Below are 22,848 nucleotides of genomic sequence, written 5' to 3' on the forward strand. Positions count from 1 at the left end.
CTACATTGACTTCTTACTGGAGTTTCTGTTTTTATTTATGCAAGCAAACCCTTACGTTAACTGACAAGAAAAAGAATCTGTATCACATAATTGTAACTTTGACCGTCCGTTCTTCCACTAACTCCAGGGTTTCGGTGCTGTAAAAATAACATTTGTCCCTCACTTGATCCTTGTCCCTCAGTGACCCGCGTTAGTCTCTCGCCTCCCCTCTCACGGCGCTGGCTACAGTCCATTGGCCTGTTAAAACTCTGCGGGGCCTTTTGATTTCTGTGTATTTAGTGATTATAAGCGTCACATTCCTGTTATCCAGGAGCGAAGCCCGTCGCACGGCATCCGCGAGAAGCGTTGTCAAGAACACGCTGTCCCACGCTTCCAGCACGGGCGCCGGCCCCGCCCCTGCCCGCGCGGGGCACCATGGGAATCGTAGTCCCCCCGCGCGGGGCATCATGGGAATCGTAGTCCCCGCGCGCAGGGCGGGGCCACGGCGCTGGGCGCGCGCTGTTCGAAAGCCCCGTGCGGCCGCCGCGCGTCGCGGCCGAGCAGAGCCGAGCCGGGCCGGGCCGGAGGAGCCGCGGCAGCGAGGAGCGGGCGGGGGCCGAGTCTCCGCGACTCTCCTCGGTCTCTCTCTCGCCCCACTCCCCGGGTAGCGCCGGCCCGCAAGGAGATACAGCCCCGCCGCCGTGCGGGGAGGCGGCCCCGAGCCGGGGTGCGTGGCGGCACCCGCAGGAGCTTCTCGTGGCCCTGGCGCGGCCCAGCGCTCCGTCCGTGAGCTGAACTGACGGTCCTCGAACGAAAATCAGAACTGACAACCAAGGGCACAAAGCACTCGAATTTGTGTCCGCTCCTTTATTTTTTTCCCCCCTCTGCGGCATTATGGGGATCCAGGGCCTGCTCCAGTTCATCAAGGAGGCTGCGGAGCCTTCCCACGTGAAGAAATACAAAGGGCTGACAGTGGCTGTGGACACCTACTGCTGGCTGCACAAAGGCGCCTACGCTTGTGCTGAGAAGCTGGCCCGAGGGGAGCCCACGGATCTGTGAGTCTTTCTTATCTTTAAGGCTCGGCCCTTTTACAAACTGAAGTTTTGTTAACTTGGTGTTTCTTGAACTAAAAACTACGTTGCAGTAGTTTCGCTTCTTACTATTGCTTCTGAATTCTGAGTTGAACTCTTTAGAAGTGAAAAATTTTGGCGATAAATAAACCGCTTTCCAGCTGTGCAAAATAAAAAAAAAAATATTAAAGTATATATTGGGGGAAAAAACTTTTAAAATATTTTTGGTTAGAATACCCAAGGCTGTATCAGTTAGGATTTTTTCCCTAGCATGTCTCACTCTGAACTATAATTTAATTTCTCTGATGAAATTCTGTACGTGCACTTCTTTAATTTCAAATTTAATATTATTTTCAGACGCCTGTTTTTTTATGCAAAGAGAGTTTGTAAATACTGCTGTGACAAAGGCTGTAATGATTCCAAGGAAGTCTGAGAGATGTGTTGTGCTCTGAATAAGGTGTAAGGCTTTTTTGCTTAACATACTACATTTTTAGTTGAAGTAAAGTTAAAGTTTTCTAATTTACACAGTTGTATTTCTAGGGAAGGAAACGAACAAAGATTGTGGTCATATTTCAGATTCAACTCCACACCTTAGATCAGGTTTGCGTTTCTCGCCCATCTCTGGAAATGTGGGTTGAGCTCTTGTTGTAGATCGGATAGAGGTAACGTTGGAAGGGACCACTGGAGGTCTTCTGATGCAGGTTCCCTTAGAGCACATTACTCAGGGTTGTGCCCAGGTGACTTTCAAATATCTCCGGAGAAGGAAGAGACTTGAAAACCTCTCTGGCCAACCTGTTTCAGTGCTTCCTTACTTGCACAGCAAGGAAGTTCTACTTATATTCTAGTGGAATTCCTGTGTTTTGGTTTCTGTCTGCTGCCTCTTGTCCTATTGCCTGGCACCACCCAGGGGACCTTGGATCCATCAAACGTTTGATTGGAGGCAAGAGAGAGTTGGTGTTTTGCAAATGGTTTCAAATATTTACTGCTGCTTTTGTTAATTTGAAGAACTGTGGAGTTTCAGTCCAACCGTGCTTCGAAGGTAGTGGAGGTTCCTCAGAGTCCTGAGAATAGGATACACTTCAGTTGAGGAAAAAATTGGCTGTCAGGAGAAATAGTCATAGGAAACTTTGGAATTAATTTGAACACATGAGTACTTTATGGGCAAATCCTGTTTCCGTGCACATATGATCGTAGACTGGCACCCTAACTATGGTGTAGAGTGCTTTCATACTTTAAGATTCATCTGGATGAAGGTATTTTATAGCGACAGTGCTATTTGCTCCTGTCTTTTAAAAATCATAGTTATTTTTCAGTAGCTCTAAATCCAGTTTCTTCAGTGCTCATATCCTTGCACTCCAAATGCTTCTAAATCGCACTCTCCTCCTCCCTTCCCCTGTTGATGAGGTTGCTCTTGCTGTTTTGAACAGTGCCCTTAAAATAAAAAAAAAATTCTTTGATTTTTTTTCTTTCTTTGAACATCACTGCAATGTGCTTGCTTGGTGTTTACAGCAGTTACTAGTTTTTAGTTCTGTGCTGCTGATAGAATGATCTTATACAGATCTGTAGAAGCAACAGGTAAGAAGGTGAGAGGTCTGAGAGAATAAATAACATCTGGAATGCCCAACAAATATTTTTTTCAAGGGATGGGCTTTGAAGGCAGTGGAGGTGCCTCCTGGGCCATGTACCATCTTCACAGTTTGTACAGAAGGTGAACTTTTCTATCTTTTGGAATGTTTTCAGGGCTGTGCTCATATTTTTAGTATGGGAAGATAGGTTTGTACGTCTTGTCCATAGGATATATTCATTATCTGGAGAGAAGAGTGGATGGTTCTACAAGGAGAGGTTAAATAACCCCGTCACTTCCAACTCTACAGAAGTGCTTTTAGTCTGCCTTTCAGGGGAAAGGTCATGTACTGTGCTTGTCTGTTTCCTGTTTCCCTGGCCATTATGAATTGAGTTGCTGAAAGTAAAAAGACAATCTATGTCTTAACTGGTCAAGTTTTTGTCAGTATCGAATCCTAATGTAGCAAAATCAACTGAATTATACTTGAATTCTTATTTAATTTTGTCTAGGGGAGAGGAGCAGTCAGCCCAGTTCTGAATTGGGAGGTGGATTGTTTCTCTTGATAAAAAAACAACCAAACTGCATTCAAGTGTTCTTAGTTTTTTGTGATACTGGGGAAATATACAGCCTGTTATAATTTTTGAACAATAGTTAGTCTTAAACTTACAGTTCTCCTTTCCTGCAGCTGGAAAATATGTAATAGACTTGTGGTTAACAATCAAGTTTCTCTCTCTTTTCTTATTTTTGTTATTGTTGATCCAGTTATGTAGCTTTCTGTATGAAACTTGTTCATATGCTCCTCTCATTTGGAATTAAACCAATTTTGGTATTTGATGGATGTACCCTACCCTCTAAGAAGGAAGTGGAAAAGGCACGACGAGAGTAAGTACCCAACTGTATTGATTTGCAGGCAAAGCAGTTTTATCACTACAGTAAAAATCAAAACCCCTCAAACTTTAGCTAGGAAGTAAGTTCTGGTAGACCCCCCTGCAATATAGTGTGATATTTTTTAGTTCACATATAAAATCATACAAACTTCTTAGAGATCTTATTCCAAAAATAGAAATGCACTTCATAAATGAAAGCCATTTTATAGAGGAAGGAAGTAAACCTTTGAGCAGTAGTTCCTGTAATGTATTAGAGGCTTTTAGTTTACCCACGCTTGTGATCTCTGGACAAAAATACTTTTTCCCAATATAATATTATTTAAACATTGCACCCCTTTCCTCATCTTTCTTTACAACTAACAAGATAAGCTTGTTTCAGATTTGGATTCAGGTCCCTATAAATGGGACTTTTCACTGAAGCCATGAGAATTTTTCAGTAGTGGTTGTTATTTATGAACTCTCATGAGACATGTGCTTCCTTCAGCGTGAAGTGAACAATTTCCGATTAATGAAATTAAGTAAATTAGGTTTTCTGTCCTCTAAATAAGTAAGTATCTAGTAAATCAGATACTCCCAACTCCCGTTAAATCTATTTTACTGCAAGATGAGTGGGTGCATTTCTTCTTTGACCCTGCTGGTTTCAGTTCCTACTTGTCACTGTTTTCTGAGAAAATATTATCAATTTCAACATTCAAATCTAGTTGTCCTTGTCAATGCAGTGACCTAGTTGTTCTTTTGTTTTAAAAAAGTATGCAGTAGCCCAAATTTGGAAGATGTTGCAATTCTCCCCCCTTTCTTACCTGTCTCTCTCAGTCCCTTCTGCTGTTTGTTCTTTTAAATGAAAAATAACCTGAGATTGGTTGATATTTTTTACCTTTCTTTTAGGAGGCGTCAGGCCAGTCTTCTGAAAGGGAAACAATTTTTGCAGGAAGGGAGACTGTCAGAAGCTAGAGAATGTTTTGGGCGCAGTGTAAATATTACCCATGCTATGGCTCACGAAGTTATTAAAGTAAGTTGTCAACTTTATTGATAATGCCAGTTAAAAATCTCTGCAATAGGTAGCATATCCTACTCTGCATTTTTGTGGCTACATCACTGCCTCTTCTATATAGGAAAGAAAATATTCCCACCTGCTTAGTTTCTAATTGTCCTGCATGTTATTAGATTGTCTTAGGCACAACTAACAAACTTGAAGTTTATTATGCTCATTTGTATAAATTATAACCATGTGTGAAACAAAACACATCTCTTCGTAGCACTATGAACTGAATTTGATAACACCCATTTCACTTTTGAAGCACGAAATTATAATCAAATTTGTCTTGCATTTTTCCCTTGTCTAGTTTCTGAGCATAGACTGCAGAAAAATATTTAGCTGATTAAAAATTGTTCTAGTAGTTCTTTCCTATACTTTCAATGCAGTCAAAGGGTCTTTATCAAAAGGTATTCAGTTTGTTTTAGTACTGTTCTCCTTTGTCCAGAAAATAAGTTGCATCAGTTTGAAGCTGTTACCTGTGGTCAGATGCAGTGACAACAGTGTTATAGGAAAGGTTGTTTTTGTAAACCAGTGTATACAGATCTAAACTGCTTAAAAGTTGAGGTTTTGACTATGAAATATTGGACTCTCACCCGAGGTGTGATGGGTGTGTGACTAAAAAGTCATGGTTTTGTTTTTTTAACGTAGAAGTTTTTATGTTTTCAGATCTCTTAAGGTAATTCCTGAAAATTAATGCAAAGTACTTGTATGCTTCTTGTTTATGTGCAGGCTGCACGAGCCCAGGGAGTTGATTGTATTGTTGCTCCTTATGAAGCTGATGCTCAGCTGGCTTATCTTAATAAGATTGGCATGGTTCATGCTATAATTACAGAAGACTCTGATCTTTTGGCTTTTGGATGTAAAAAGGTATGGAAGCAAATATTAACAGCCTTTACCTCTCACAAAGTAGAGTTTGAAGTTACCCAATAGGTTTAATGTATGGATTCATTCTTCTACAGCAAATGTGGGAAACAGAAGAGATGAGAACAGCAGTTTGTATCTCTTGTTTCCACCAAGTGCAATGAACCACCTTGTATGGGTGAAAATTATTGTTTTCCCTTCTCTTGATTTTTCAGGTGTTTCTGAAAATTGACAAGTTTGGAAATGGACTAGAGATAGATCAAACTCGACTAGGAAACTGCAAGCAGCTTGGAAATGTATTTACAGAAGAAAAATTCCGCTACATGTGTATTCTTTCTGGTTGTGACTACCTCCCTTCAATTCATGGAATTGGGTTAGCTAAAGCATGCAAGTTAGTAAAATTGGCCAACAATCCAGATATCATAAAGGTAAACTCAGTTTTGCTTTGTGTTCTATTTTTTGGGAGCCTAAATCAGTATAGATGAAATTTAAGACTGAATTGAAAATATGAAGGGTTCTTTACTTCCTCCATTTTGAGGAGAATACTAAAAAGTATTTTTTACCTGTGCCTAAAAAAGATGCTGAACTAAACTTAAGTGTTGAAGCTGTTGTATATTTATAAAAAAATATAGCAAAGTAAACTTAGGTAAAGAAATGTTTTAATCCTTTGAGGGTATATTCTGTTTGAAGGAAAATTTAATTTTTTGTAAGACTTTGATTTTTTTTTTTTCTCTCTTCATTACTACTTTCTTTTGCTTCTGCAGATTAGTTATTCAAACTGCTCAATGAACTGTTACTTTTGTATAAGTACAGATTTGTCTGTATGGCAGGGGCAGAGATTGGGAATCTTATTTAATGACATACGTATGAATATGGACATTTCTATATTAAAAGCAGTATGGAAGAAAAATGTGTTATGACGCAAAACAAATTAATATAGGGTGGGTTTTTTCTTGTCCAGTGTATGAAATTAAATTAGGAAATACAGAGGCTAAGAGGGTGGGAATAACTTCTTCTGTGTGGGTAGTAAGGGAGTAGAGAGGTTAAGAGCTAATAAGAAGAATGTCTCATGGGGCTGTCCTGGAGGCAAGTAAATTTAATTCAGAAAAGCATTTTAATATGCAGTTTAATTACCTTAGTGTGTTATATTCTTTCTTAAATTACTTGTGTGTTTTAGTGTATTTTATTTTTTTTTCTCACATACAATGAAATGTGATTTTTAATTTTAAAATGTTTTGTATCATATAGAGCAGACATCAGAGCAACTGGTTTGGGGTTTGTCTTTTGAGGAAGTAAAAGGGGAACTTTGAACTTTTCCCATGCAAATCATTCTTTGCTTTAATAAATCTCTGAGCAAAATTCCAGGGTTTATTCTGGATAGTTTTCCTTTTTTTTTTTCTATTATGAGAACACCCACATATTGCTTATATGTCCTGATAATATGAATGATAAGAATTTGTTGTGCATTAAATAAATACACCTTAAGGAGATTATCTATTTTTCTGATCACATTTTGTATTGATTTATTTATTGAAGAAGGAGGGGAAAAAATTGAATTCTGTTATTTATGTAATTGTAGACAATTTGAGTGGTAAAATAATGTACTAAGTTCTATTTTCTTTCCTTCCCTTATTTAAGTTGAATCTGCTTGTTGCAGTAGGACACTCATTCTACATTTAATTACAAGCAAAGATAATTAATAATTGAAATGTATTTAACCTTTCATGTGACCTATTAAAATGAAGCAATTGAGTAATTTCTTTTTTTTTGACAGGTTATTAAGAAAATGGGGCAGTACTTGAAGATGAATATAATAGTTCCAGAAGAATACATACAGGGTTTTACACGAGCTAACAACACATTCCTGTATCAGTTAGTTTTTGATCCTGTCAACAGAAAATTAGTTCCTCTGAATGCATATGGAGATGATATTGATCCAGAAACAATAACTTATGCAGGACGGTATCCTTTGTGTTGAAACAGCAGAATGGGGAAATAACAGTGAGCTGATGTGGTATCTTAGAATTTTCATTGCATCTATGTTGTACTTAGATTTTTTTTTGTTGTAACCCTGCTTTGACTAAAGCCTGGCTTTTCTGCAGTCTTAAAGTTTCATGGGGGTTTTCTTATTTTCTCCTTTGCTCTGATTTTAATCAATATTTTTATAAGTGCAGGGGGTAACTAAATGACCTCTTATTGCTACATCGTTTTAGGCAGAAGTTATTGATCTGGTTGTTTTCTGTAGAAAACAAATTGTTACATACAATTTAAATATAAACTGACTGCTTTATGGCTGTCTTGAATTTCTGCCTGTGTTGTGTGTTATAATCTCTTCCAGTTTAATTCTTGCAATTTGTGCTCAACTCAATCTCTAATCTTAGGATTTTGTGTTTCGCTTGATCCCTCTTCCTATGGAAAAGGTAGCATTTTGCCACATCTGTGCAATATAAATTTCAACATGGAACATTAGGAAAATTAAGGAAGAGAGGGGACTGTTAAAGTAGTTACTAGCTTTGTATGTTCAAGCCATCTAATCTCTGGCATTTGCAGAAATTAGGAAAGAAGTTGCTGCCTAGCCTGCTGATAATTGAAGGATTTAATTTTGACTTTCATGATTTGCCAAAGACTGCAAATCTGTTACAGTTGCTGTTACATCAGATTGAGCCTGGGATACTAGTATTAATCATTTGGGTTAATATTCTAGCTGTGGTTTTTGGCTGAAAAATGGGAATGCAGCTGTTCTAACTTTGATAGTACAGTTGTTGAAATATACTGTAATATTCAGATATTTTCCTTTACTATGATGGGAACAGACATGTTGGTGATGATACTGCTTTTCAAATTGCTATTGGCAATATTGATATCAATACAATGGAACAAATTGATAATTATAACCCCGACATGGCACAGGTAACATCTTTGTTATGAAGTTAGATACTAAGAATTTGATGTGGGTCTGAATGTTACTGGGGAAATGTGATTGCATGTTATCCACAAATGAATTGTCAGTGAAAGCTATTCTGGTATTACAAAAACCGTGTGCTCCCACACACATAATTCTCACTTTTCTTAAAGGTAAAGTTTTATTTTTCATGGCATTTGACTTTAATATCTGTTTTGCTTTCAGACTTTTTTGGTAAGCCCTTAAATCTATTTACAGAAGTAACTGTTTTAAAGAGAAAATTCTCAAAGAGTTTTGGATTTCTTCCAAGAATAATCCAAAATTCCTTCCTGAATAAATTGGACTTTAAATTTGGTCTGAGAAGAGCAGTTAGTCACTTGTGCCATGTTGAAATGAAGACATTATGGGAGCCCAACAAAATGTATGAAAAGCATGAGAATTGTGGGAACAAAAAAAGGTTTATGTAGAGTATGTCACTAAATGCACAAACGTCAACATTTCCTTCCTTGTATGCTAAGTCAGGAAATCGTATGTAGAAAGCAAGATTATAAACCTATGTCTTGGTTTTTAATTGTTTTTTGTAGCCTGTGCAGCAGAGAAGTTGTGGCTGGAATGACCGACGTGATAATCATGTCAATAGCATTTGGAGCAGAGAATACAAGTTTGGCTCCACTGAAGATCCTGCTCCTCCTAAAATGCGTTTCCCAGAGAAACCAACAACCAAAGGCATGGAGAAAATAATTAGTGTTAAAGGACTGAAACTTGCAGGCAAAGAGCTCTTGGCAAAAAGACCCAGGAGTGGTATGTTTATATCAAATAAGTATATGAATAACAGTAGAAGGCTGTGGGAAAAGAAAGGATTTTATCTTGTACTTTCTGGTACGAGGCTTTAGAGGCTTAACTCTTGTATGTTATTGTCTGTATTCTGTTTTCAACAAGTGACAAGACTAACAAGGCATAATATTAAAGCCTAGATAATGATTAAGGGTGACAGCAAACTTTCAACTGGACTTGATTTGAACTTTCTTTGGTTTGCTATAAAACTGTGTTGGTTTCAATCTCAAGTTATGTTTAATACAGTCAGTACTTTGATATAGTTTTGGGTTTTATTTCTATCTTAAAATGGCTTGTGAAGAAGTTTCAGCAGCCTGGATTTCCTAGCATTGATATTAGGCCAGACAGGAAACATAATGAATGCTTTCTGTACTCAGACTGTGCTGCCTCTGTCCCCTGTATAGGTGCTCTTTATGCCAACTTTTTCACTTTCTCTAGTGCGTCTGTGATATTTAATCTTCTATACCACCTGAGTTATATGTGCTCAAATAAACTGTGGGCTTGTAATAGAAAAGGCACTTTTTTGTTCCTATTGTGCTTCATGCTAAGCGTTTTCGTCTCCTTCCTTTGCTTTCTGATTTTACTGCTGGGGCTTTGGTTTTTTCCTTTGTTACTCCTGGTATCTTCCTATTCCCTCGCTTATCAAAGTCTGTATGTAGTTTAGCAACCTGCCTTTAAATCAAATGTAGTTTCATTGTAGTTGTTCTGCCTTCAGTCCATCTGCCTTTTCACTAAGTTATTTTTAAGGCTACGTACTAGAAAACAATGGTGTTAAAGACATCAAAACTCTATTGTCAATAATTTTCTTACCAGACCTCACTAATATTTTTAAGCCTGTGATAGTAAATATGTAATGTTTAGTTATCTCACAACTGGTTAATTGTAGAATGTGCTTCTACAGTGATGCTTAAATTGTCTTTAGATTCAGCAGAAGTCTCAGATGGAGATCTGTTGAAGCAATATTCATTTTCGAAAACAAAGAGAATCAAGAAGGAGAACGATAATGATGGTCAAGCACAAAAGAGTGTGTCAGCAATACAAAGCCTTGATTCTTCAGGAATTTCCATCACTCAAGAAAGCTCTAACTCCCTACCCAGAGTTAGAAATAAATTTGCTTCCTTTTTACAAAGGAAAAACAAAGAGAAGGATGCTGTTATTGTTCCAGGAACAAGAAGCAGGTATGCTTATGTCACGTTTTCATAAGTAGCAAAATACTATTTGCTGTCCTGGTTGCTAAAATAGCCTGAATACTGAAAATAGGAAAAATGCTACCTCAAACTTTTTATGCAACTGTATTGCATCTCAGCCAAGATGGTGGATCCTTTGTGCTAGGCATGCTGTCTATTTGTGAGACAGATAATGTTCATTTTTTACTGCAGAAGTGAAGGCTGAGACTATTCATAGAATCACAGAATGGTTTGGTTTGGAGAGGATCTTAATATCATCTCGTTCCTTTAACCACCCCCACCCCCCCCCCTACATTGTCAGGACACCTTTCACGAGACCAGGCTGCTCAGAGATCCATCCAACTTGATCTTGAGCACTTCCAGGGATGGGGCATCTGCAACTTCTCTGGGCAACCTGTTCCAGTGTGCCACCACACTCACAAACACCCCACAGTGAAGAATTTCTTCCCAATATCTAATTTCAACCTCCTTCAACTTAACATCATTCCCTCTTGTCCTGTCACTACATGACTTTGTGAAAAGTCGCTCTCCAACTGTCCTGTAGGCTCCCCTGTAGATACTGCAAGGTGCTATAATGTCCCCCTGGAATCTTTTCTTCTCTAGGCTGAAAAGCCTTGACTTTCTCAGCCTCTCTTTGTAGGAGAGGTGTTCCAGCTCTGTGATCAGTTTGGCTCTCAAGGAAATATTCAATATCTCTGGGTATCAAAATTAATTAGGAATTGGCTGGGGTTTTTCCCAGGTAAAGGACATGTGACATATGTCAAAAAAACAAAGGCAGCTACTTTGTGGCAAATATGTAAGCAGTTAATGAACACATGGACTTAAGTTGACAGGGCTTTTTGTTTGTTTCAGTAAAGATAAACCTGGTCATGCTCTGTGACAAATACCTATTCTTATTCCATCTCATTCAGCTGACACTGCTGATATCTGCAGCAGCACTTTGAGAACAGGGACTTTGTTAGTTTAGTTTTTTTTATTTCTTTTAGTCATATTTGGTCACAACTACTTGAATTTGTTTTACAAAATATTATCACAATTAAGTCTGTTATTGTGTAATTTTTATTATAAATAATCTGAATATTTTTGAGCAGTGCAATTTTACAGAGCAGTGTTAATATCTTAGTTTTAAAGCCCAACTATCTGAGCTGAAAGTTTTTGAAAGTTCTTTTTAATTGCATCAAAATTTAGGAGTTGTCACTGATGGTAGGTTTTTCCCTAAGTCTTTGCTCAGTATTCTCAGGAGCTGCTGCTATAGCATAGGAAAAAAGTCGAAAAGTTCTATTTTCCTTGATAAGTAGTGCTGAAGTACTTCACTACTAGCTTTATCTGTTATTTAATATATTCTTAAATTTTGTAGAATTTCTAAATGTTTCTCTTTTAGGTGAAGAATCTTCTTAGTATTTCACTCTAAGAATGCCATTTTTACAGCTGCTTTTTCCCACATTTTAATTTTTTTACTGTTTTGTATGCTTAATGTGTTCCTGAGGGACTTTTCTCATTGCCAAAATAATTTGTCTGCAAGTATACCTTGAAAATAAAATTGATGGATAGAGACAATGATTGGCGGTGACATACTCATTTGCATAATTTTCTTCCCCCTTGCCTTCACCCTTTTTTTTTTTTTTAAGGTTTTTCTGCAATGATGCAGTTATGTTTGAAAGTAGAGCAAAGAAGGAGGATGGTGATCCAACTCAAGATGATGAGCAGGATTGCCAGAAACAGGAAGTGAAACCTGTAGCTGAAGATGTTTCTAGGCTTTCAGAAACTGAAAAATCATCACAGACTGTCTTTACACCTCCTGGAGAAATGCAGGAAAGCTGTTTCCGGCGGTTTAGCAGCCTCAAAAGTAACTCAGGAAATCTTGGACCATCTCATAGTGTATTTTCACAGCAGTTTCACCAACAGAGAAACAACTGCATTGTGTCCCAGGAAGATCAGATTAGTGGGGCAGTGTGTGATGAATCGGAGGAAGAGTCCTCCCCCTTAATAGAACTGGAAAAATCATCACAGTCTCATGGGTCTTGTGAGTCATCAGAATGCAGTTTGGAGTCTTCAGAAATCCTGCAAGTGTCCAACAACAGTTCAGGTGCAAAGGTAAGAAAATTGGACGTTGTTTCAGTGTGTGTTTTCACTTTAAATTATAAAAGAAATTATGCAGTGAAGTCTTCTTTTCAGAATGGTGCCCTACAGATGTGATAGCTTATGCTAACAAGACTTGTCTCTAAATAGAATCACAATCTTGTCAATGCTTAACATAATTGTACAGAATGGATTCACATACTAGCTTAAATAAAATCTGTTCTCTGGTTTTAGTTTATCTTGAGTCTTTCTGCTGCTATCAGTGTAGTGCCTCATAAAAACACCTGGTAGGCAACCTTATGTTCTCTGCTTTTAGTCCCTGAATTCCTTTTTGCTTGCTGAAAGCCCAGGTTTTTGTACCAGGTCTTAGAGCTGCTGAAAACATTGTAGCTTTGAGTATATACATGTAGATACGAAAACATATATTGTGTTTACAAAAAGACAACTTGTTTCAAAACCAGATCAATTTTCTCTTGAAGGAATCTGATTCCAGTTCAAAACTGAATGATGATCGATGTTCTCTCTCTCTATTATCTTCTGCTGTTCAAACTAACAAAAAAAATACAATCATGAAGACCAAGGTAAGACTTTTTTTAACTTTATGAGCTTTACTAAACTCTGAAAATCAGTTTCTCAGAGTTCATTTTAGAACTTGTAATGAAAGACTTAAGCAATGCAAATGTTGGCAAGACAGAACTATATTCTTTTTCATCTACCCTGAAGCTGGGGTGAAAAATAACCACCTGTGATTGATAACAGAGTTGCAACTTGTTTGGGGATTTTAAGCACTTCCCTGTAAAGTAAGGCAGGGTAGGGCATGAAAACCTACTTCAGGTTTTATGATATAAATTGCAGTAATGTTCACAGTCCAGGTACAGTCACGAGATACAACTGTAATTTGACTTCTCTGTGTTTGCTTGGATGTCCAAGAATGAACTTTGGTTCCTTGTCTTTGGAACATTTCTAAGAACTTAGTATATTTGTCTAGTTTGGTGTCATTAGAATTGGCCAAAAGATGAATAAGTAAGAGGCAGATGTTTTCATCCTTCTATATATGCTGCCTAATAAATTTTCTTGTAGATAGACTAAAAATCACAGGCTTCTCTCTGCCAGACAAGAATACTGTGTGCCTTGTAAAATAGTGACATCTTGTGGTTATCATTAGGATCTTATTTGTTAGGGAGACACTTACATTTGTATTTTGGAACATTAACATTTTCCTGCTTTTCCTCAACAAGACTGAGCAAGGAAATCATCCTGGCATTCAGAGTTTTTATTACTTTGGTTTTAAGGCTTTGTTTAATATATTTTACATTACTTTGCTTACCTGAGAAGGTATATTGGAAGACTGAATATATTAAATATTGGGGGATCACATTAGGGAAGTACTGATGTAATATAAGCATCACGTAAAAACAAAATTTCAGCATGCTTGGAGCCCTTCAGAAAACAAAAACTGATGAAAACCTGTGAAGACAATAGGGTTAGTTTAAAGCAAGTGGCTCGTAGAACTTCCACCACTTATTTCCATGGTCATGAATTCTCTCTTCTTCCTTAATGTATTGGTAATAATAATTATAAAAAATTACATTAGAAAACTGTTTTGGCCAAAAAGTAATCTGACAACAACAACAAAAACATCAGTCATATTGTAACTTGGATCCACCCAGACTCTTGAATTCCTGTGAGTTGTAGCACGAGTAAGACCATAGGAGAGGGTAGTAGAGATAAGGAGCACCACTTTTGATTCTGTTTTCTTTTCAGATTTATTAAAATCTTGTTAGATATTTATTAGGATCCTGCAAGTGAAAAACAAGGGATGTGGTAGTAGAAGATGTCAAAGGGAAAAATGAGTTCCAGATTTAGGGAAGAAGCAATTAATCAGTAATGCATAATTTATTCTAATTTTGGTAAGCTGAATATCAGCTATGTAGAGTTACTTAGAGAAATTTAATAATTGGGGGAGGCGATCTGAAAAATTTGTCAGCTCTTATTGTGGTTCCAATCCAAAATGTGATGTGCTACCTACTCAATTCTAATATCGAAACTAGTAGAAGTTTTTTACTAACAAATGACTACATGATATTGAGCTCCCTAAGACCTCAAGTTTTTTTCTGTGATACTATTTCAGCTGTGGTTTTTACTGCTAATTATTTTTCACAATTACTGTCAGTATTAGTGAATTGTACTGATTCATTAATAATTGTGACGTTAGTAGTTGTGAAATTAGTAATTTCACATTTACTAATACTAATAATAGAAAAGAGCATTCTATTCTGGCTTTGAATTTCTTAGTTGGTGTTTATCATGCAGCTTTGCCTACTTTTGGGTTAGCTAAATTAAGTTATAACTCTGACATAATTCAGTGCTACAGGGGATTTGGGTGCCTTTGCACGCTGCAAAAAGACCGAGGTGATAGATAAAAAGTGAAATACTATAAAGAAGGCAGTTTTAAGATTTTATTTTATTCTTCCTAGTAATCTTGTTCCAATTTTTAGCTTACATTCTAAACACTTCTTTTCCCTCCTTGGAATACCGAGATTGCGTAATATATTTAGGTAGAAACAATGTCATTTCAATAATAGAATCATAGAGTCATTATGGTTGGAAAAGACCTTTGCAATCAGGTCTAGCTGTCAATCCAGCTCTACCACTTTCACCATCGAACTGTATCCTGAGGTGCCCTATCTACACAATTTTTGAATACTTCCAGGAATTGTGATCCTGCCACTTCTTGGAGCAGCCTGTTCCAATGCTTTACAACCCTTTGCCGGAAGAAATTTTTCCTAATATCCAATTTATGCCTCCCCTGGTGCAACTTGAGGCCATTTCCTCATGTCCCATGAGTTGTCTGGAAAAAGAGGCCAACCCCCACCTGGAAACACCTTCCCTTCAGGCAGTTGTAGAGAGTGATAAGGTCACCCCTGAGCCTCCTTTTCTCGAGGCTAAACAACCCCATCTTCCTCAGCTGCCTAACATCAGACTTGTGCTCCAGGCCCTTCACCACCTCTATTGCCTGTCTCTGGATTCATTCCAGTGCCTCAATGTCGTTCTTGTAGGTAGGGACCAAAACTGAATATAGTATCTGAGGTGCAAAAAAATATGAATCAATTGGGGGGCGTGGAGGCAAAATGCCATGATGTTTCAGAAAGAATTAAGCTATGAGTTCTCTTTCAAGAAAAGACTGCTGAGATGTTCCAACTTAAGTCTGGTTGCATTTAAGAGAGAGAGATTCTGGCTAAGCACAGCTTTTCTGAGCTCCTGGTATAGAAAGCGGATAAGAAAGTCCAGCTAGAGGTCTTATGATGCTTGGGGTCATTGTACTGCTACCTGTGCTCTTGCTTATGGCTCTATCTTCATGAAATCCAAGTGTCAAACGGAGACTGGTAACAGAGTTACTTCTCTTAAAATTATAAAAAATGGCATTACATGAGAGCGCAACAGATAGTCTTCAAACAGGTGAAAAAATAAATATTCAGTGGATTCTAAAAACTGCATTCAAAAGAAACGAGTATTTACAACCTTAAAGCAAAGACTTATGAAAGCTGGTTTGCCAGTTCTTAGAGCTGCAGTATGTCTTGTGTTTGAGATGTCATTTTTTAGATTATAGACTATCTAAATAGACTTTGTTGTGGCATTTCAGATTGCATTATCTCAACACAATGTAAAACACTTTCTTTTTTTGATTAAAAGCTTTGCAGCATATCTGTTGCTTGCAGGTTGTCATTTTAACCATGTGTACTGCAATATTAAAATCCCACAGGTTCCTGGATTACGTAAATCCAGTAATATAAGGTCACATATGGTAACAAAGCTCAAGCCATTGATACCAGCTAAAGTAAGTGGACTAAGCAGGAAACTGTCACCTGTGCAGAAGAGAAAGGACTGTGATACTGAAAATAAGCTGCAATCCACTATTGGTGAACTCTGGAAAAGCTTCCAATTTAAAAGGTGAGTTACTTTCACTCTTTACTTAGTACACAGCATGCTTTTTTCCCAAAGAAACAATTTTCAAAGCAGACTCTACACATGTTCTCCATACAAAACAATAAGGATAGTAGTACAAGATTAGATATTTTCTACATAGAATTTATAACTTCTTAAGCTTGATGTAAACATGAAGCATGGTTTTTGGTAAATATGTTTTTATAACTACTTTTTTTTTCTAACCAGGAAAAACTCTGCACTAAAATTCACATACTGAATTTTATTGATAATTATGTTTAGTTTAAAATAATTGATATGAAAATCACAGACATTGTTTTGCCATCAAATACCAAAAATCATTTCCTGACGTAAATGCAAAAGCTGTATTAAAGTTGCTAAATTTAATTTGGTACAAGACTGCTTCTATTTAACTCTGTGTCCCTCACATTTGGAGGTGGCTAATTGTCAGAAGTGTTCTGCTTTCAAGATGATGGTGAATTGATGGAATATTTCTGTTAGCTGGATTATCTGGTTACAAGGGACATTCTTGCACTTTATAAAATGCTGTTGCTTTTCCTTGTGGAGATTACTTGTCTAACTTGAAATTTCTGCAGATAGCTTCAAGGTTTGAATTTGAAGGGCAACTATTATTTTAAAAAAGTAAAACAGAACCTGAAGTGTAGGTATTCTAACTTACACTCTCTCCATGGGCTCAGATAAAAACTCGTGGTGGCAAAGTTTTCCCAGCTTTAAGTAGCAATCTCAACTTTGAATAAATAAGTCTTATTTAAATTAAATTATTTTCATTAACTTGAAACCAGATGTGAGTGGGACAAAAGTATTCTTTGCACTGAGTAGTAAGTGTTGATATTGGTGAGCATGTGTTAATTCAGATGAATGTATTTTAGTAAGTTTGGGCCTTAGAGTAGGTTATTATGAACATACAACTGATTTCTATTTTTAAAAAATGACTTTTGGCATTTACATTTTTAGAAATCTTACTTTTTATTATCTTCCTTATGGGGTGTAAGAATAACTGACATTTTCCAGGAGGAAGTGAAAGTGTTTGTGTGTTTATTGTTTGACCTCTATTTGGGAATGTCTGACCAGGGTTGCTCACAGGGAGAAAATTCATAAATTTGGATTTATCAGAATACAGGCAGATAGAACAGTGTGAGCCTAGGTGGCACTCTCTGCTGATGGTTGCAAGGCTTGGCTCTCACCATGCACATTTTATCCTTCCAGTTTGGGTTGGTTTGTAACCTCTGGGTGTTTATACTGGGGATATATATTTTTCTATTACTTCTACATAAGCAATAATTTATTAGCTTTTAGGGGATTTTTTTTCTCAACATATTTCACAAATTGGGGTTTTTACTGTTAGAACTTGCTTAGGTTTGGGTTTGGTTTTTTTTTTTTTGGATTTTAAGACTTTTCTAAATTAGCCTTATGTTTAAACAATTACATCACCTTGTGGCAAATAAATCATGTGGGATGCTAATCTGTTTAGCCTTAATGTCAAGGCTGACAGGAGATATATATATAAAACTGCACTTATTCAGAAGATTTAAATGTTAAGTAAGCACGTACAACCTGAAGCAGGATGGGGTCCGTACAGTGTCTCGTAAATAAAGCTAACAGGTATCATTCTGTCACTTTCAGTGAAGTTGTTCAATTGTATTGAAATTAAAACTTTGCATCAGAAATTTTTAATTTGTACTTATTCACAGGTGGAGTGGGTAGTTAGGTGAGGGGTCTTGCTTTGTTTTAACTTGTATATTCTTGGTTGGCCTGTGATTAGAAACACAAAATATCATAACATTCTTTGGTTTTGTTTTGTCTTTGGTTTTTTTTGTGCAGAGAGTATGAAAAACTTCCTTCTTGTAGAAAATCAGATCCTTTGTCTCCAATCAAAGATAACATACAGCTCACTCCAGAAACAGAAGAAGAAATCTTTAATCATCTGGAACGTAGTCATGTTCAGAGAGCTATATTCCAATGAACTGCATGCTGTTCGTGATGGGATGGATTTTTAATCATTGTCAAAATTTACCTTTTGATACTTCATCAATATAGAAAAGATGCTTTAAAAACCAGCAATGTACTTTAGTCTGACTGGTGATTTATCATCTTTTATAATAGCGTGAATTCAAAGGGTACAGTTCTATACTGACTGGAATAAAATAAATCAAGATTCCTCTGTTCTCTTGTTCAAAAAGTCCCGGTGCCAAATTTTTCTCCAAACACTTTTAGTTGCGCCTGGGCATTTTATGTTGGTCTCACATACAATCTAAGTTTCTACAGGAGCAGCAGAACAAGGTTGTGTCTTAATTTGTAATAATTCATAATTTTGCCTCTTTCTTTTTTCCTCTTGAGGCTAATCTGGCTTCAATACGGGTTTAAAACTGCTGTTAAGTGTGCATAACAGTCTGCAGTATACTTCCAGCACTCTGATAATTCTTTTCTCTATAAGGTAAGATTTGCTCTCTCAACAGTTGGCTTACTGTTTGATACAGTCATGTTAGTGGTGGGAATAACTTGGGGTCTTCAGAAAGGAGTATCACAAATATCTGGTCCCCAAATTCTCACATTAATAGAATGCTAGCCAAGAAAATATAATGTATTCTTCTGCTTAACCTATCTGTTTCACGTTTGTATTCTCCAACAACAGATGCTCAAAATGCCAGTCTTCAGTGGTAGGGTTACAAAATAGTGTGTTCATTGCAACAGGCCCAGCTTCAGTGTTCAACTAAAGGGAAAGAATGCTGGGTACTAGAGCCCTTCCTGTGTTTGACTCAATTACTATGAAATAGTATGATGGGATTTCAGATTTCTACCTTGCAAATCAGGATTTGAGTCAGTGTAAAGGTATGTTTGAAACTTTTCTATTTTTAGGAATGGATAGTATTTCTGCAGCAGATGAAGGTACAAAAAGATATCTTAACCTGTGAAATATATGTTTTTCATTCCTGAGATTTACACTTTGTCTCAGCCTTTGAGCTTTTTGCAAGAGTTTCAAGTTTAAAATTACCTGTGAGAGGCAGAGGTTTTTAGGTTACAATGTGCTTTGTTTCTTTCCAAGAGAATTTCCTTCTATGAAACTAAAGTGACCAGCTGAATTAAATTGCAAAAAAGCTGCTTAAAAGAATGTGTTAGGCATACATTTGTGGGATCAGCCCTCTTATTTCTACATTTGTGTTGAAGGTATGGGATAGAAGGAATTGAAGCAATGATGCTCTAGGACAAGCTTTCTCTCATACGTGCACCACTAGAAAATCCCTACTGCTGAAAAGCAGTTTTTTTTAATGTTGATCTTGAGTGAGAATTATCTCAGGTGTGATGTTACAAATGTAGGCCAGGGATAAATGTGTGTGTTTCCAGTCATAAAACTATTGCCTAGGATGAATTTTTATGTATTCTTACAAATTTAATAAAAATGACAGAATGAGTCTTTGAAGGGAAAACAAAAAAATAGTTTATTTTCATCCATTGCTTATTTATCGGTGTGGGAGTTGCAAGGTTTTATTGTACACTGCATCCTTGCCTTTTCCCTGCCTCTCCAATCAAAGGGCCACTTGTTCCTGCTTTAGTGGATCACTTGTTTTTGTACTATCAAGGACAGGTAATTTTAGGGGATTATCTTATGTGCAAGATACATTGTATGTTCTTAAAGCAGATTTCTTAAAAATACTTCTGTATAATTCCTGTTTTGTGTTTTGGAGGTCTTCGGTACTGACTTCACGTTACAGAGGATTCTTCTCAGGAATAGAGGCATCTGTTGCGTTACATGTAAATATATAACACATGTAAGCATATAATAGCCTTTGAGTTTTATGCTTTTAATGTGGAGTTATTGTGTTGGTGTTTGCCTGCGGAAGGTGCAATAACATAAATGCAAATGAATTGGAGCAAGACTTTATTCCTGAGTTTAATAGGGTAGGGTAATATTCCATGGTAAAAATTATTAAGTATCAGAATAAGAGAAATTATTACAGGTTATGATGGCTGGTGAGGATAAAAATATAACACAATGAAAAGAAAAAGAACCATGGAGGAAGGGGAGTTTGGTGATTTTAAAATAGCAGGCATTTAGAAGTTGGGTAATTGGAAAACAAAAAGTGAGTAGGAGAAATTGAAAGCAAATGGCAAGCAGAGGCATGACTGTGTGTTGGTTGCTTTATAATCTCATACAAAACACTAAATATACCTTTTTAATAACTATAATATTTCTAATTTTATCAGCAGGACTTCAGAGTATTCTTACAAAATGGACCGTGTTGCTATGCTATGTTAAAAGAGTAAATCTGGCCCAGAAAAACTCAATTTACTAATGGTGGTCTAATCAAGCTTCACTTTTGAAAGTGCTGGCTGGCCATTGCTTCTTTAGAATTCTCATATGACCTGTAAATATTCAATATCATAGAGAATTAATGTGAGTGTGATCATCCAAATCCAGGCATAGTTTTGAAACTATTGGAGACTTGTCCAAATTCAACTGAGTATTTCTGCTTAAATCTTTTTATTCCTTCTCACACATATCAATACAGTAGAGTCATTTTTATGAATGCATGTGAAAAAGGATGTTTTGAGGTCAATTAGCAGCTATTAACATCCTTTTTTGAACAATTAGCTAATTCTGTTAAACTAAATACAATTTTGTATATTTTACCTCACCAGTTTTTCTCCAATGAAGACCATTTTAAATCAGATAATGCCAGCTTCAGTGTATTAAAACTATTTTCATTAGCAAACACAATGACTTTCAATGTTCACCTGAATTACAGTGGACATTTTAAAAAAGGTTTTAGGTAGAACTAAGTAACATAAGAGTATTGAATTATAAATAATTTCTAGTTTAAATATAGAGAACATTGACTTTTGAGATTATGGTTGCTGAATACAAGAAACCATTGAACATTTTTGGTGAGGGTTTTTTGGGGGGATTTTTGTTGTTTGGTTGTTTTTTTAATAAGGTAAATTGCTAAGCAGTTACAGTTCAGTTAATGGTCTAAAATGTAATCAAAACTAAGCTGGATTGTCCTGTGTCCAATATTATATGGATGTTCAGAGGCTTAAATAAGCTAATATTTGTATTGGCTTAAAAGTCTACTCCTTGGAGGTCAGTCACAGTGAAAACATCCATCTTCTCACTAAACTATAAAAATGATACAATTTTGGAGGCTTCTGTGGTTTGTCTTGTTTTTCTTGGTTTCCTGTGTCTGGCATGCACATTTTGCCAATGCCAGAATCCTGAAGTGATATCTGTTGGACAAATTTCTGTCTGACAATAAAGACCAAGAGACTTTGTCAGTTTTCTTCATGTTAATGTGAAATTTACCCACTATGATTTCACATTTCTAGCTTCAGGCATGCAAGAACATTACGCTCCTATGTTCTGGTCAGTATTTTTAAGTCAAATTTCAGCTGGCTTTGAAGAAGGGAAAAAAAAAGCATACCTACTGGCAGTGCTTAACTGAATAAATACAAACTACATATAAATATCACTGTATTTGTACTACTGCATCTTTTGCATATCCTCAGGTTTCTTTTCTAAACAATTCTTTAAAATATATAAAATCTTTGCATAACAGGTAAGTTATGCTAGCCAAAGTGTAGTTTTGGTGTTGGTTGGGGGGTTTTTTGGGGTTTTTTTTTTTTGCCTGCTATTATGCTATTTCCTCAGCAAAAACAACATTAAAGGCTTCCCTTCTTTCTCCTAGCTGGTATTTTGCAAAATACCTTCTGCTTATCTGCTTTTTAAGCCAGGAGTGACAGGGGGCGAGAAGGAATTTTGTGAACTTTTTGGAAAAGTTACAGTAATCTGCAGTAGCAATTTCCCCAAAAGTAGTGATTGTTTGGTCTGTCTTCAAAACAGTCCACTGAAGATTTCTGTAATTTCCCAGGTTATAGATTATTATTCTAATCTTATTTACTCAACCTTGAAGTTAGCTCACTGACGTCATTATTTGTCTTCAAGGGAACACTGACTACTGCATTTCACAGCTATGAATTTGTGTTTTCATTCCCTTTTTTAAGTTTTAGACTTGGTTCATAGTGATTGCATGAAAGTGGAACAATAATTTAATATATTTTTATTCTACCTCTCTATCTCTATAGCAAAGTACAATATTTGATGTGCAGCCCCACTTTTATTTTCCCATGCAAAGTTATACAGCTGTAATTAAGCACTAAAAGACTGTGAGACTAGATGAGTGAGAAAGTTCTATTTTACCTGAGACTTACTGACTTCTGTGGATCAACACAAGTGTTTAAAAACACCAGCCCAGCCTGCTGAATTCGTTTCATGTTTGCCCAGTACCAAGTGTAATAGACCACTGACCTCGGGCAAGTATTTGAAAAGCAAAATCCTTCAAATTCTGGTAGAAAATATCATTAAGATCTGTTCCAAATCCTCTTTAAAAATTACAGCACAATTTAAGGCAACACAGCAAAGAGTAGGGGAGGTGTTACTAATTATTAGAATGAATACTTAGACTACACTAGACTAGAGCATTAACTAAG

The 22,848-nt window shown here is 36.7% G+C and overlaps 1 protein-coding gene across 1 annotated transcript; it reads left to right on the forward strand.

Annotated features, from left to right (window-relative positions):
- Positions 1 to 593: 593 nt before the first annotated feature.
- Positions 594 to 21,489, forward strand: EXO1 (exonuclease 1). Its single transcript, XM_066178871.1, has 13 exons — positions 594 to 1,034; positions 3,376 to 3,495; positions 4,386 to 4,509; positions 5,266 to 5,403; positions 5,613 to 5,825; positions 7,172 to 7,359; positions 8,211 to 8,307; positions 8,884 to 9,100; positions 10,056 to 10,311; positions 11,949 to 12,414; positions 12,879 to 12,980; positions 16,163 to 16,350; positions 18,187 to 21,489. The coding sequence occupies exons 1-13, from the start codon at positions 874 to 876 to the stop codon at positions 18,326 to 18,328; spliced, it is 2,412 nt and encodes an 803-aa protein (XP_066034968.1). The 5' UTR covers positions 594 to 873; the 3' UTR covers positions 18,329 to 21,489.
- Positions 21,490 to 22,848: the final 1,359 nt, after the last annotated feature.

The sequence above is a fragment of the Chamaea fasciata genome, unplaced genomic scaffold (assembly GCF_029207755.1).
Source record: "Chamaea fasciata isolate MVZ Bird 193981 ecotype frontalis unplaced genomic scaffold, bChaFas1.0.hap1 SCAF_3, whole genome shotgun sequence".
Classification (NCBI taxonomy): domain Eukaryota; kingdom Metazoa; phylum Chordata; class Aves; order Passeriformes; family Sylviidae; genus Chamaea; species Chamaea fasciata.